This window comes from Mizuhopecten yessoensis, unplaced genomic scaffold, assembly GCF_002113885.1.
Source record: "Mizuhopecten yessoensis strain PY_sf001 unplaced genomic scaffold, ASM211388v2 scaffold8149, whole genome shotgun sequence".
NCBI classification, from domain to species: Eukaryota; Metazoa; Mollusca; class Bivalvia; order Pectinida; family Pectinidae; genus Mizuhopecten; species Mizuhopecten yessoensis.
In genome coordinates this window covers 1300607-1316738 of record NW_018407403.1, presented here as the reverse complement: position 1 = coordinate 1316738, position 16132 = coordinate 1300607, and the positions used below count along the sequence as shown (strand labels likewise).

Below are 16132 nucleotides of genomic sequence, written 5' to 3'. Positions count from 1 at the left end.
TTTGTGCCTACCCTCATTTAACTGGGCCTAAACTTATTAGGTAATTTTCAATGAAGCACTGTAAAGTCAAGATCACTCTCCTATATAATCCATTTAAAATTATTTGTTAAAATAATCGTAATTTTTCTTACATGTTACAGGAAACGCATTTATAAGTCTTGTTCTAAATAAATTGGTAATTTAATTTACTCTTGTCGGTGCACAAATGGTGTACTGAGGTTAGTTAATACACCTGTATGTGTTTTGTGATATTTTGCAGAGAGAAGGGAAGTAACTCCTTAATGAAGCGTGCCTGTAAAACCATGTGTCACGAAATCGGCCACATGTTCGGTCTTCCGCACTGTGTGTATTTCTCCTGCATCATGAATGGATCCAATCATCTGGAGGAGTCGGACGAGCGTTCTATATTCCTGTGTCCGGTCTGTCTCAGGAAGCTCCATTTTATCTGCCAGTTTGACATCATTGAACGGTACAAGTTGATGGCTGAGTTTTGGTCAGGGCTAGGCTACAAGGAGGAATCTGCTTGGCTGAACAAGAGACTAGAATTTTTAGCATAAAAGTCTGATCCTATGTATTTTTATCTGTGTATCGGGCAAGAAAGGGCAGACCACTCTGGAAGGAGGAAAACAAATCTGATGTCTGTTAGCCTAGCTAGTCCGGTTAAGCCAGATGAACCTTTCAGTGTTAATGCAGGAATTAACTCAGTCACCCCAGAAATGTCATAATGAACTATTCCAACCTTTGAATTAGAGGAGTTCAAATGTCTTCAGGGGTGAATTAGTTAAGTGACTTTTGTACTGGCTCAACAGATATCACCATCAGGCTTTCAGGTCTACATCTTTTTCATATTAAAAAAAACATGTTTGGGGACTAACATTCATGATCAAGACAGGGGAGATACTAGTGATGGGCCATCTGTTTATAATCAATCATCAGTCTCTGTAATTGGAAGTAGTAAACCGATCAAAATTAAGTTGAGAACACAACTACATAATACATCAGAAGATGAGAGTTGTAGCTTTATGGAGTGGATTTCAAGCAATTTTTATGCAGTTTTATCAATCATATAGTACGTACAAATCGTTAGACTTTCGATGCATACTACATTGAAGACATTTAACACTTTGATTTCAATTATTAACTGATTATACCAATTGTGGAATTTGTAATCCATTATCGGAATTGGAAACAGCAAACAGATCGATTTTAAATTACATGTATCCGGTATGATTGCACAGCCCATCGCTGGGAGATACTAGTAAGTACCAACAAGGAAGAGTGGGAACAAAAAGACAATTCCACAGATCCTGTGTTACTGCAGTCAATGGGGACAGCAGATGACCTAAATGGCCTTTGGCTAAGCAGCATCCTTGATACTCCAGGGGTTATGATCACTTTCGCTCTCTGCACCCCTGAATATATGTCATAGCAAAACCAAAGGCTCAGTGTGCACCACCTTGTGGATGAGACGAGAAGACTAGTTTGATCCTTTGATGTATATCTAAACAATCTAACCAAAGGCTCAGTGTGCACCACCTTGTGGATGAGACGAGAAGACTAGTTTGATCCTTTGATGTATATCTAAACAATCTAACCAAAGGCTCAGTGTGCACCACCTTGTGGATGAGACGAGAAGACTAGTTTGATCCTTTGATGTATATCTAAACAATCTAACCAAAGGCTAAGTGTGCACCACCTTGTGGATGAGAGGAGAAGACTAGTTTGATCCTTTGATGTATATCTAAACAATCTAACCAAAGGCTCAGTGTACACCACCTTGTGGATGAGACGAGAAGACTAGTTTGATCCTTTGATGTATATCTAAACAATCTGTCGGTCACCTAACTGTAAAATTGCCTGGCTTTGTAGTTGGGTGTTGTGCCTCTGTAATCTTCAAAGGACAGGTATCAACCTTAGCGATTGGTCAGGTTTATTTTACTTGAGACCAATCAAATAGCTTGTGCTTTCAATTTTGCTATGATATATTCCAGGGGTGCAAAGAGCGTAAATGAACATAACCCCTCGAGTATCAAGGATGGCTTTGCAGCTGACAGAAGAAAAGCCCAGATTCTGCTGGAGGGCAAAACGTTAGTAGCCTCTTACCATTACCAAAACATAAGGCCAATAATTTCCTTCAGGAGAAAAGAATGATTTTGAAATATATTGTTAGTAAGAATGGCAGCAAATGAAATGAGGGAAATGGACAACACGCTTGCTTTTCACCAAGGTGACCGGGGTTTGATTCCCCTATCGGACGTGAAAAGGTACAGGGTCACCTGCCTCCGGGTACTCCGGTTTCCTCCCACATTACGACCCTACGCATGCTAACATCCGGGCCAACAAGAGTAATAAATATAAGTTGAAATAACGTGTTTCATAATTGTTGTAAAATAAATAAAGTTCAAAAGAATGAATCTTATATAGATCAAGATTTATATACTTGCAATATACTTTTACAAATATTATGTGATATAGTAAACATTGAACTGAATTTTTTAGTAAACGTGATTTTGATGCACCAGTTGTGATGTGTTGTAGGTGTATAACACATGTACAGGCCGATTCTGATTCGGTCTTTTATATTCATTGTTTATTATTGTAAATATACACATTATAAGTTATTTTAATCAAGCATAGGTACACAAGAACTGGCTGGGGATAAGTGTTTGTTCTTGCTTTCATCCATTACAAAATGTAGATTCATGTACAATAGCTAGGCCATAGACTACGCATAGGCCATACTTGGTTTGTTTTCATTTTGTTTAACATCCCATTAACAGCTAAGGTTATTTTAGGACGTGCCTCCATGTGTGTAGTGTATGCATGCTTGCGTGTGTGTATGCAGGAGACAAGGTATGTTGGTGCTTTGCCTCCTCTTGATACCGTGGATCTGATGCTGACTTTACAGTGCTATCTCACTGAAATACCATGCCGAAGGCATCCAGCACAGCATTCCGCCCCTACATCACAAATAGTTACATTTTACATAAGGAAGACCACCCTTATTGTCATGCATGTGATCAACCATTAACAGTCAGACACTTTATGATTGAATGCGCTGATTTTAAACAAATATGTGACAGATTTTATAATGTATACTCTGAAACGTTTATTTGATAAAGTTTCTGTGCAATGAATGTATGATTATTTACATTTACCGTAATTTATCTCTATAATAAGATATATATTTTTTAAACAATTTGTTTGCTATTGATAAATTTGGACATCTTTTACACATTTTAACCTTTTGTTTCTGGTTTTTATGTATTCAGTGTTTTGTGACTGTCTATTTTTACATTGTTGTTTGGCCCTAAATGACTGAAATTGTCGATGGGCCGTAAACAATAGAAAACAAACAAACATCTATTACAAAATATTAATGTATGCATTTTACTCTGTACAGAGAAGTAGAAAAGAACAAACATGTATGTGCTAACGTCTAGATGTTCTCCAATTATTGTTATATAATTTAATAAAAAAAAATAATATTATATTGTTAATATATTAAACTAATAAATGGATCTACACATTACATATAGTTAATTATTCTGTACAAAACTCACCATCGAGACAATGCAAATATTTCTGAGTTATCTCCCTTTACTCATTTTTTGTGCAAACTAATTCGGTTAAGGATGACATTCTGAAAATGTCTGTGAATTATCAGGAAATATTGATAAGAAACAGTCCGCAAATTTGTCAGCCTTGTTACATACACAGTCATGTCAATAACACGCACGTGTCTAGTGTAATACCGAGCACAGGGACCTGCGAATTTGTTACAGCTTTAATTTATTTGGACCTAAACTAAGGTGTTGGAGTAATTTTACATGAGTATTTTTATATTTTTTAGGGGTTTAAAGTATAGATAATCATTGGGGTGTCATTTTTACCGATAGTCGATTTAAACCCCTAAAACCTGCAAAATTACTCTGAACACCTTAGTTTAGGTCCAAATATAGCTGTAACAAATGCACAGGTCCCTGTGCTGCGTATGTGCCTGACGACTGCAGCTACATTGACGACATTCTACACTTCATTTGACGATTCTATGTACGATTGACGTGAAACCACTAATAACATGAAGCATATACTAAAGCTATACATATTCTTAAGATAAGCATTAATTACATACATAAAAAATCATTTTTATTAATGTAGTATCTTTGCATAAACTTCTGGAATTGTATGCTTCAAGTAATTTTGGTACTGTCAATTTTGATGCAAAATTCTTATAAAACACAAATTTAATGAGATGTGAAGGCAAATTGAAGTGGCCAGATTGCACCATTTCACACTAAGGAATTTTTTTCCGGGGAAGGGGGTGGCATGCCCCGGACCCCCCTAGCAGACTCACTCGCTTCGTTCGGCAAAAGTCTCAGACGAACACTTTAGGAACCCCCCGGGGACCCACCCCTCTCACCCACCCATCCCATCTGACCCCCCGCCCCCACCCCCTCTATGCCTCTGGATCCGCCATTGCCTCGGGTAGAAAGTCTTGATCAAGTAGATAATCAAAATACACGGATGCATCCAATGGAGTAAGAAGTCCTGGGCGCATTATCAATCACCTGCGACGTGTTTGTATTTGTATACTTACCACTGGAGGGGACAATTTACGATGTGATATAGTGTTAGTGATACATTGGTCGGTCAACAACGTCATACCGAAACACAGGTTTAATACGATTTAGTTTTACAAGACCATCAACATACAGTTTTTAGATGTACGAAGATTATTGTGATTCATGAAAATTTAGTAATAATCTAGAAAAAAGTTTATATTACAACGATAATTACTAATTATAGTTGTAATATAAACATTTTTCGAAATTATCTCGGAATAATTTATCAGTTCACCCATTCGACCAAGTTTAATGAAGTGTTACATATATATATAAAAAAAAATACAAGTGTAAAGAAAATTATATAAGTGATCATCCATATTTACATAATATAGCTATTAAAATTCATGAAATGGCAATTATTTCCATTTAAATTTATTATGATAATAATCAGCAATTTTTAATTATTTATGGTGTAGTATTTTTTATTATCATCGCTCTTATGACTGATAACATGATACAGTCATGTTATAAAGCCCAGAAGGGTCTGTTACATGGGATGATTAAATTTTAGACGATATCCAACGAGTCCCGGGGATTTTTGATAAGTGATAATGGTTCCAACCTCATCCCTCTTGTCGTCTGAGTCATTTCAATTCTTACACATTACGGTAAAATCTCCAGCGCAACCTTTCCAAACACCCTTTCTTAACATCGAAGTCAGCGCGCCATATCTTCTGAAGACTTCCCTGTAGTCTGTTCTCCCGTTCCTATCATCAGCGTCAACTTTCCCGGGTACTTCTAACCCGCCGTCAATATTCCATTACCACACCATCCACAGCATACACTCCTATCCCAACCAAAATTTCGCTCGTCAGCACTCATTTACCATCCCGATCCTCACCATCAGCACTCCTTTACCATCCCCGCCCCCGCCGTTAGCACTCCTTTAACATCCCCGCCGTCAAAAGAACCCACTTACCGCCGTCAGCACTCCTTTACCATCCCCACCCCGCTGTCACCACTTAACCATCGCCGCCCCCGCCGTCAGCACTCCTTACCAACACCCCAACCCCGCAGTTGTCAGCACTCCTTACCACACCCCAATCTCGCAGTTGGCAGCACTCCTTACCCACACCCCAATCCCGCAGTAAGTCATCACTCCTTACCCACACTCCATCCCGCAGCCAGTATTCCTTTCCTATCCCCACCTTCGCCGTCGGCACTCCTTTTCCATCCCTATCCCCGCCGTCAGTACTCCTTTTCCATACCCAACCCCGCCGTCAGCGCTCCTTTTCCATCCCTTACCCAGCCGTCAACGCTCCTTTCCCATCCCTAACCCCGCCGTCAGCGCTCCTTTTCCATCCCTAACCCCGCCGTCAGCGCTCCTTTTCCATCCCTTACCCAGCCGTCAACGCTCCTTTCCCATCCCTACCCCCGCCGTCAGCGCTCCTTTTCCATCCCCGATCCCGCAGCTAGTGTTCCTTTCCTATCCCCACCCTCGCCGTCAGCACTCCTTTCCCGACCCCGCCCCCGCCGTCAGCACTAATTTTCCATCCCTAACCGCGCCGGCAGCACTCCTTTCCCATCCCCACAATCTCGCAGTTGTCAGCACTCCTTTCCCATCCCCAACCCGCTGTCACCACTTAACCATCCCCTCGCCGTCAACACTCCTTACCCACACCCCAACCCCGCAGTTGTCAGCACTCCTTACCCATCCCTAACCCCGCCTTTAGCACTCCTTTCCCATCCCATCCCCCGCCGTCAGCACTTCATTCCCATCCCCACCCCCGCCGTCAGCACTCCTTTACCATCCCCACCCCCGCCGTCAGCACTCCTTTCTCTTCCCCATTGAGCCGCGCTAAACCGAAGAAATCTCAATTTTCATAAAACAGCATAGACACTGTGGGGTCTCGTCCTATAATTGACCTACTTGTCTACAAGTCATTGTTGTGAAATATCGATCTCAATTAAAATGTACCTTCTAAATTGTTTTGGTCAATTTCCGACGCGTTAATGATCCATAACTGTCTGCTGTCTCGCGATCGGCGACTTTACGTAATAGTCTACAAAACATGCTAAACTAATCAAAAACGGTCCGGTCCGGAAAATGGTCGGCACTATCGTGATATAGTGTTAAGAGCCCGATCAGGTTCCGGATTTGTCCTTTCTTTAATCAGATTTATTTTATTATTAGTTTATTCATTATTCTGAAAACTGAAGTTCTTGCGTGTTGAATATTAGGTCATTTAAATTTTACTACCGTACTTACTGAAACGTCCTTCAGATATGATTTTTAAAGTTTAAACTGTTTAGAGTTGGGTGTATCCAATAAAATCTATATATACACTTGTATTTTTTATTCCGTCGTCATATCTCATTGGGGCCGTTGATTGGAAATAAAACTTTAAAAGACCCAGCCCGCTGTCAGCATGACAATGCTTCCGAAAGCCTTTTTTTACAATTGGATTTTTTTGAGAAAAGGGAACAACATTTTTCTAATAGTTGTTAACTCACTTTCGCTACCCCTGGATAACAGCATTCTCGATATCCCCCCTGGGGTTACGCTCACTTTCGCTACCCCTGGATAACAGCATCCTCGATATCCCCCCTGGGGTTACGCTCACTTTCGCTGCCCCTGGATAACANCCGCCGTCAGCACTCCTTTCCCCTCCCAGCCCCCGCCGTCAGCACTCCTTTCCCTTCCCCATTGAGCCTCGCTAAACCGAAGAAATCTCAATTTCCATAAAACTGTTAACAACATAGACAGTGTGGGGTCTCGCTCTATACATGACCTACTTGTCTACAAGTCATGGTTGTGAAATATCGATCTCAATTGATCCATAACTGTCTGCTGTCTCGCGATCGGCGACTTAACGTATTAGTCTACAAAGCATGCTATTTAAATTTTATATTGAACGTTTAATGATTATGTTTAAACACAGGGACTCGAGTTTAGCCTTTAAATTACATTTATATATGAAAAAAACCATAAACTAATCAAAAACGGTCCGGTCCGGAAAAAGGTCGGCACTATCGTGATATAGTGTTAAGAGCCCGATCAGGTTCCGGACTTGTCCTTTCTTTAATCAGATTTATTTAATTATTAGTTTATTCATTATTCTGAAAACTGAAATTCCTGCGTGTTGAATATTAGGTCATTTAAATTTATACTACCGTACATACTGAAACGTCCTTCAGATATGATTTTTAAAGTTTAAACTGTTTAGATTTGGGTGTATCCAATAAAATATTTTCCGAAAGCCTTTTTTTACAATTGGATTTTTTTGAGAAAAGGGAACAACATTTTTCTAATAGTTGTTAACGCCGTCCCCTAATAAATGCTTAGAGTTTCTGAGTGCGAGCACGAGCATCCTCGATTGAAAAATGATAAACACGAAACTGATTTATTCTAATTTATGTAAAAATAATACATAAAATGCACCAAACAACTTAATATTAATCTGTCATATTTTTATTAAACATCAACATGTTGCAGATTTCGCCCTTTTATTACCGAGATGAAAAGGCCCCGCCGGGTTCACTGGGTACATCATGTGTGTTGTTCAGAGAAATACCGAAGTACCTACTTACCTCTGTGACGTCACACCTCGTGGGAGCTTGTACGATGGTTAATAGGTATACACTGTTATTTGTATATCTTCAAAGACGAACGTAATACACCGACGCGACTTCACCTTTAAAATTAGGTAATAGATACAAAACACGAATGGCACTGCGTCATACAACTGTTCCGTTCTTCAGGGACTCATTGGTGATGCTAGGGACCAAAAGGTTGGAAATCCAGACCGTCCAAACTCTTGTTGAAACAGACCTAGAGGACATTTAAGAAGGATTTTTAAGGTTGATTTTTTTCTATTTGTCATACCTTCCGATGACTATGCTCTTGATATGTAAACTTTGTTCTGTGCGTTATCACTAATAATGTAGAAATTCTTAAATTTTAGTATTGCAACAAATTCCGGGAGCTTTGAAAGTCAGGGACAGTATGCAGAACTTCACCATACGTTCCTGTGAAAGTGCAGCATTTATTTAGTTTTGAAAGTGCAGAAATTCGTGGAGCTTTGATGGTGCATTAATTGAGTTTCGAAAGTGCAGCAATTCCTTATATTCAAAAGTAAAGCAATTCTTTAGATTTGTTAGTGCATACATTATTGGGTTTGGATAGTTCTGCGATTCTTGGGTTTTCATAGTGCTACGAGTTTTGATAGTGCGTCAATTCATGAGTTTTGATTGCGTCAATTCATTAGTTTTGATAGTGCGTCAATTCATGAGTTTGATAGTGCGTTAATTCATGAATTTTGAAAGTGCGTCAATTCATGAGTTTTCATAGTGCGTCAATTCATGAGTTTTGATAGCGCGTCAATTCATGAGTTTTGATAGTGCAGCCATGTTTGACTTAGAATGACAGGAATATTTATACACCTTGAAAAGGTCAGATTCGGTATAAGATGCTCCATTTTCAAACGGGATGTGGGGGAAATTATAAAATAACATGTATAAATGTTTTAAAGTTTATGTGGTATATGGGTTTTTTAAATGTGAAGGTTGGGTTCATACATAGCTGTATACATAGGAATCCGTGAAATATTTAAAAATATATATATATTAGATGACCTGTACCCGTTCTCATGTGACATTGTCTCGGCTACGTTCGTCCGGATTAGGGATCAGATGTCAAAAAGTACTATTACATCACGTGTGCTAGTTAGTGAACAGCCTCACCTCGTGGAGAGTGAGTAGCTTCTCTAACAGTAATTGTTAGCTGTTGATAAATGGGGGCTTGATTCGTTGTCCCGTACCACTACATTTTTATATCAATATCGGACTTAAGCAAGGCTAATGCATTTTTTGTCGTTTTGTTTCAGGATCCCCGTTCCACAGCCAAAAAATGAAACAATGCATTCCAAACGGTTTTTCCGGTATGACAGTAGCCTTGATAACTCATTTCGGAAAAGAAAAGGCTGCCTTGCAGGACTTTAACAAAATATGATTAACAAACATGTAATAAGTGTAAAATATTTTTCGGGTCAGACCGGGATTCCAACCCTAAGCTTCAGATTGTTACACCATCGCTGAAACCGAGTGAGCTACGTGGAAAACGGAATCGAACAAGCCAAATGTTAAGGGGAGGGTACTGTTCAAAGAGAAAACGCCAGTGCAATGGGACAGGGACCTTTAGACCTAATTACAACATAGAGGTGTTAATGTAATGGGGGAAAAACAATAATAGGTTTCATGAGGATTGTTAGAGAGGTATGTGTTATAGAGGTATGTGTTAGAGAGGTATGTGTTATAGAGGTATGTGTTATAGAGGTATGTGTTAGGTATTTGTTAGAGAGGAATGTGTTACAGAGGTATGTGTTAGAGAGGTATGTGTTAGAGAGGTATTTGTTAGAGAGGTATGTGTTAATTATTTTTTAGAGAGGTATTTGTTAGAGAGGTATTTGTTATAGAGGTATGTGTTAGAGAGGTATGTGTTAGAGAGGTATTTGTTAGAGAGGTATGTGTTAGAGAGGTATGTGTTAGGTATTTGTTAGAGAGGTATTTGTTAGAGAGGTATGTGTTAGAGAGGTTTGTGTTAGAGAGGTATGTGTTAGGTATTATTTAGAGAGGTATGTGTTAGGTATTGGTTAGAGAGGTATGTGTTAGGTATTTGTTAGAGAGGTATGTGTTAGGTATGTGTTAGAGAGGTATATGTTAGGTATTTGTTAGAGAGGTATGTGTTAGAGAGGTATGTGTTAGGTATGTGTTAGAGAGGTATGTGTTAGGTTTTTCTTAGAGAGGTATGTGTTAGAGAGGTATTTGTTAGAGAGGTATGTGTTAGGTATTTGTTAGAGAGGTATGTGTTAGGTATTTGTTAGAGAGGTATGTGTAAGGTATTTGTTAGAGAGGTATGTGTAATGGTATTTGTTAGAGAGGTATGTGCAAGAGAGGTATGTGTTAAGGTTTTGTTAGAGAGGTATGTGTTAGAGAGGTATGTGTTAGGTATGTGTTAGAGAGGTATGTGTTAGGTATTTGTTAGAGAGGTATGTGTTAGAGAGGTATGTGTTAGAGAGGTATGTGTTAGGTATGTGTTACAGAGGTATTTGTTAGAGAGGTATGCGTTAGGTATGTGTTAGAGAGGTATTTGTTAGGTATGTGTTAGAGAGGTATTTGTTAGAGAGGTATGTGTTAGAGAGGTATGTGTTAGAGAGGTATGTTTTAGAGAGGTATGTGTTAGAGAGGTATGTGTTAGAGAGGTATGTGTTAGAGAGGTATGTTTTAGAGAGGTATGTGTTAGAGAGGTATGTGTTAGAGAGGTATGTTTTAGAGAGGTATGTGTTAGAGAGGTATGTGTTAGGTATGTGTTAGAGAGGTATATGTTAGGTATTTGTTAGAGAGGTATGTGTTAGAGAGGTATGTGTTAGAGAGGTATGTTTTAGAGAGGTATGTGTTAGAGAGGTATGTGTTAGAGAGGTATGTGTTAGAGAGGTATTTGTTAGAGAGGTTTGTGTTAGAGAGGTATGTGTTAGAGCGGTATGTGTTAGGTATTTGTTAGAGAGGTATGTGTTAGAGAGGTATGTGTTAGGTATTTGTTAGAGAGGTATGTGTTAGAGAGGTATGTGTTAGGTATTTGTTAGAGAGGTATGTGTTAGGTATTTGTTAGAGAGGTATGTGTTCGCACTAGTGAAGCTTGTCTCTGTGAAATGACTACGGCGGTGTACCCGTTCCTGGGGCGTGGACTTCGTGGAAACATTACGTGTTTGCGTGCACGTCGGCGTCTCTTGTTTATGAACATGGGACTACATTATGTGTTTTAAAAATATTATTATACTTTTTATTATTTAATCAAAGACACTAACACAAATATAAAAAAAATGTAAAGACAGGCAGTAATCAATTAATATTTTACGCGAGATAAAAAAAACACTTCGTTTTATACTAAAAGGGCAAACATTAAATAGATCGAGTTAAGTAAATAAATAATGTAGTCATCTTAACAAACACAAACACTCTGTGTCTGAAAAAAAACGTTCCTAAAAAATATATTTGTTTCGTTAGTTTGATTATACATACACACAGAACTCCTCGAACGGCAGGGACGCAGGTGTGTGTGGATACAGGTGTGGGTGGATATATAGAGGTATAGAATAGCTGTCCCTCGATTGCATCTTAATCCGATTTGTACATCAGACGGTGTGTATGTGTTTTGTGCGGGTGTAAATGTATAAATTCACGTATGTCATTACTTATTTAGTATAGAAATTCTGAAGTTGCGATCTTGAAATCTTGTTAATTTTGTATGTAGAAGTAAACAATCTATCTCCACACATAAGTATTGCACAGGGAAAGCTTGGTGTAAATTAAATAAATTGTGCCCAGTTCTGTTATTCTATTAAAAAGGCAAAGATAAATGTTGAAATCAAAATCAAAAGGAAACTTCGTTGAATAATTCTCATTTGAAAATGTATTTTCCATATTTTCATCAAGTATCCTATCTTTAGACTCATTACAAGTATCCCTTTACACAAATACCAAGTCATGAGCTATACTGTTTCACTACACGAAGCAAACTTGACGTCTCGAACAGTTTAGATGAGGTATTTCCGTTTGAAGGAAAATGTACTTCCGGTTTGCTTTGATTCAAGGCCAATAACTTCCGGTTGCCCATTCCATATCCAGCTGATGGCTTTGTTAGTTTAAAGATGTCATCAAGGATAGTCACGTGTAGCGATGTCATTGGGACTAAAGGTCAATCATCCTTTGTGAGTACAGTAGGTAATGTAAGTGGGAGCTAAACAATGCCTCGTTATCTTTATATCGATATGTGATTTGTCTACTGGTTTACCAGTAGAATCACTTATAACGATTTATAAATGAATCTATGAATATGAAGACAAGAATTCCACGGAAGTGGATGTGTCGCCTGCGCAGGAAGCTGGGGGATTGTGCTTAGCACTGCATGAAGTTTGAGTTTGATCGGCCCAAGGAAACTCAAGTTATCGCACGAAAACATATTTTCTATTTATAGTAACAGTGACCTTGACCTTTGACCTTCGGACCCAAGCAGGCACCTTTGGTAAGGAAACACTGCATGAAGTTTGAGTTTGATCGGCCCAAGGAAACTCAAGTTATCGCACGAAAACCTTTGTGCGGACGACGCCGCCGACGCCGACATAGCAATACCTATGTGCCACCAGCTTTTCGCAGGCGACACAAAAAGGAAATGGGTCCGGACGGGAGATATTGACTGGAGCAATGGATGGGGGTTCCGAACGACTCCGTGTGCCCTGTACCGACAATGTTTTACGTATAGAAATCAATTGGCCAAAGCATGGTATTTGTTCACGTTCAGATCCAGTCTCGTTCAACCAGACGCTTGATCACATGTAATTCGGCGTGTAGCTTGCGCAGACAACAATAGTCTAGTTGAACGAGACTAGCCGGAGTACTTTGGTAGAAGGCCAAGGAAACTCAAGTTATTGCACGAAAACATATTTTCTATTTATAGAAACAGTGACCTTGAACTTTGACCTTCGGACCTGAAAAGCAATCCCAAGCAAGCACTTTTGGTAAGGAAGCACTGCATGAAGTTTGAGTTTGATCGGCCCAAGGAAACTCAAGTTATCGCACGCAAAACATATGTGCGGACGACGCCGACATAGCAATACCTATGTGTCACCAGCTTTTCGCAGGCGACACAAAAAGGAAATGGGTCCGGACGGGAGATATTGACTGGAGCAATGGATGGGGGTTCCGAACGACTCAGTGTGCCCTGTACCAACAATGTTTTGCATATAGAAATCAATTGGCCAAAGCATGGTATTTTTTCACGTTCGGATTCAGGCTCGTTCAACCAGACGCTTGATCACTTGTAATTCGGCGTGTAGCTTGCGCAGACAACAAGAGTCTAGTTGAACGAGACTAGCCGGAGTACTTTGGTAGTAGCTTAATTGTTTACGTCAAGACCACTTAAATAAAATAATACGTTTTTGTTTTGTCTTGGAAATCTTAGATGGAGATATTTATTTTAAAATATTATGTTTTCAACGTGGAACTACTTTTTGGTGAGGATCCATAAAAGATGGGAGGTTGCATGAAGTGGACTGGTTGGCAACGCCTTTGAATAGTTATAAGTAAAAAAACCGATAAAACTACCGTCAAGTGACTGCGGCAATCTTTGGGAAAGGAGACACTCTCTCTCTCACACACACACACACACACACAACCACACACTCACACACACACACACACACACACACACACACATATATATATAGATAAAACAAAACACGAAGACTATAATCGGCCAGCGCTTTTGCCCAACTTGCTGCTCTTCAGGCGAAAGAAAATCGAAAGCGTAAGCGCTAGCCGATTATAGTCTTCGTGTTTTGTTTTATTTATATTTTATCATCACATGGACATTTAAAACTATTTATCGCTATATATAAATATATATATTATAGAAAAAAATATTGATAGTCGTAACATCATTTACATCAACACTGACAACAAGGAATAGTATGTTATGGGCTTAAATTATCCTATTATGGATAATTAAGCCCAATTTAAGCCCTATATTATTTTCTATAATAAACAGTGAATATAAATATATATATATATATATAGCGATAAATAGTTGTTAAACATATATATATGTGTGTGTGTGTGTGGGTCAAAGAAGTAATTCAATTATAGTATATCAATTCTATCTTCTTGTAATATGATGTATATGTATATGTATACGGATCGTTCCGAAAATTTGACAACCTAAACTTGTCCACACTGTTGGAATTACTTCTTTGCCCCATATGTATGTGTGTGTATATACCATGCATCCTTAACTTAAAAAAGGGAAAGCATTTTATTTCTGTCGATGTTTTTGTATAGGTTATGCTTATTCGAAATGCTAATGTATTATGCACAGGAACATGGCATTTCAAATATATCTAATGATTAAGTAATTATGATTAATAAATAGCCGGTTGATTTTTATTTGATTACTAATTAAGTGTCCTGACAAAGAGACATTTCGAATAAAATTCACGAAACATTTGTTTAAGTTTGTCTTTATTTAAAATGGTGTTATTTACTTAGTAATTATGGTCGCATTCAATCTTACAATAACATTTTTTTAATTTTATTTTTGAGTATTTACAAAATGATAGCTATATTGTTTCTGTAAAGGACCGCTGTGAACCCATTAAATCCGGGTCTGGAGCCTCCGTTGTTTAGATCACGTACGCATGCATAGATTCTGATCAAAACACTTTTCTTTCACTCCATTTTAAGTTCTCAGTGACATTCTATATATAGATGAAGATTCAGCTTTCACTTAAAACCTGAAACTAAAACTTCAACTAGGCAATTTCTGTGACTTTATACAAATATTTTAAAATGTGTCTTTTTTATTCGTATACATCCGATTTAAGCGCATAACATACAATTCCTTTTGTAAATGTTGACGAAGTGATGCTACGACTATCAATATTTTTTCTGTAATAAACAGTGAATCTAACTATGCTTTTGAAATCCTGGTCAAAGTGAACGTTGGTCCGAGCACGAACGCACGCACCATACGGTTTGCTAATATAAACTTTATGTAGTTTATAACAATTATGAAACAAGTTTTTACAACTTATACAAATCACCTTGTTGGCCCGGATGTTAGCGCGTGGGGGTCCAAATTGGAGGAAACCGGAGTACTCGGGCAGGTGACCCCATACCTTACACGTCCGATCGGGGAATCGAACCCCGGCCGCCTTGGTGAAAGACCACCCTATGAAGCGCACCGTTTCAAAAACGAAACTCACTGTTCAGCTTTAACATTCATAAATAAATTCAATAAAGTTTCATTATCGAGCTGAGAATGTTGAGAGTTTACTTAAAACGTCTAATAATACTCCCTACACTTCGGGAGACGTACCAACGTACCAACTGTGTTCACGACGATCACAAAACCTAAGTCCGGGTGTATAATCTATGTGTTACTTTTCAGGCTGTTACTTTTAATAAGAGAGACAGACAGACAGACAGAAACAAACAGAGACAGGGACACAGAGAGGGAGACACAGACACACAGACAGACAGCGACACATAGAGAGAAGGAGACACAGACACAGAGAGACAGAAACACACAGAGAGACACACACACAGACACAGAGAGACAGAACCACACAGAGAGGGAGATACAGACACAGAGAGACAGAACCACACAGAGAGGGGGACACAGACACAGAGAGACAGAAACACACAGAGAGGGGGACACAGACACAGAGAGACAGAAACACACAGAGAGGGAGAAACAGACACAGAGAGACAGAACCACACAGAGAGGGGGACACAGACACACAGACAGCGACACATAGAGAGAAGGAGACACAGACACACAGACAGACAGCGACACACAGAGAGGGAGACACAGACACACAGACAGACAGCGACACATAGAGAGAAGGAGACACAGACACAGAGAGAGAAACACACAGAGAGGGAGACACAGACACAGAGAGACAGATACACACAGAGAGGGAGACACAGACACAGAGAGACAGAAACACACA

At 39.0% G+C, this 16132-nt stretch overlaps 2 protein-coding genes across 2 annotated transcripts in view; both read left to right on the top strand.

The window, feature by feature from the left end:
* The window catches only part of LOC110455177 (archaemetzincin-2-like), a 7901-nt gene extending 7321 nt beyond the window's left edge, over nucleotides 1–580 (top strand). Inside the window, exon 4 of the mRNA XM_021505153.1 lies at nucleotides 260–580. Within this exon, the coding sequence (XP_021360828.1) occupies nucleotides 260–557 (298 nt within the window). The 3' untranslated portion in view covers nucleotides 558–580. The remainder of the gene's footprint in view (nucleotides 1–259) is intronic.
* An 11694-nt stretch (nucleotides 581–12274) lies between these two features.
* Nucleotides 12275–16132, top strand: part of LOC110455168 (octapeptide-repeat protein T2-like) — a 6650-nt gene continuing 2792 nt past the window's right edge. Inside the window, exon 1 of the mRNA XM_021505140.1 lies at nucleotides 12275–12343. Coding sequence (XP_021360815.1) covers nucleotides 12275–12343 — 69 coding nt within the window. The remainder of the gene's footprint in view (nucleotides 12344–16132) is intronic.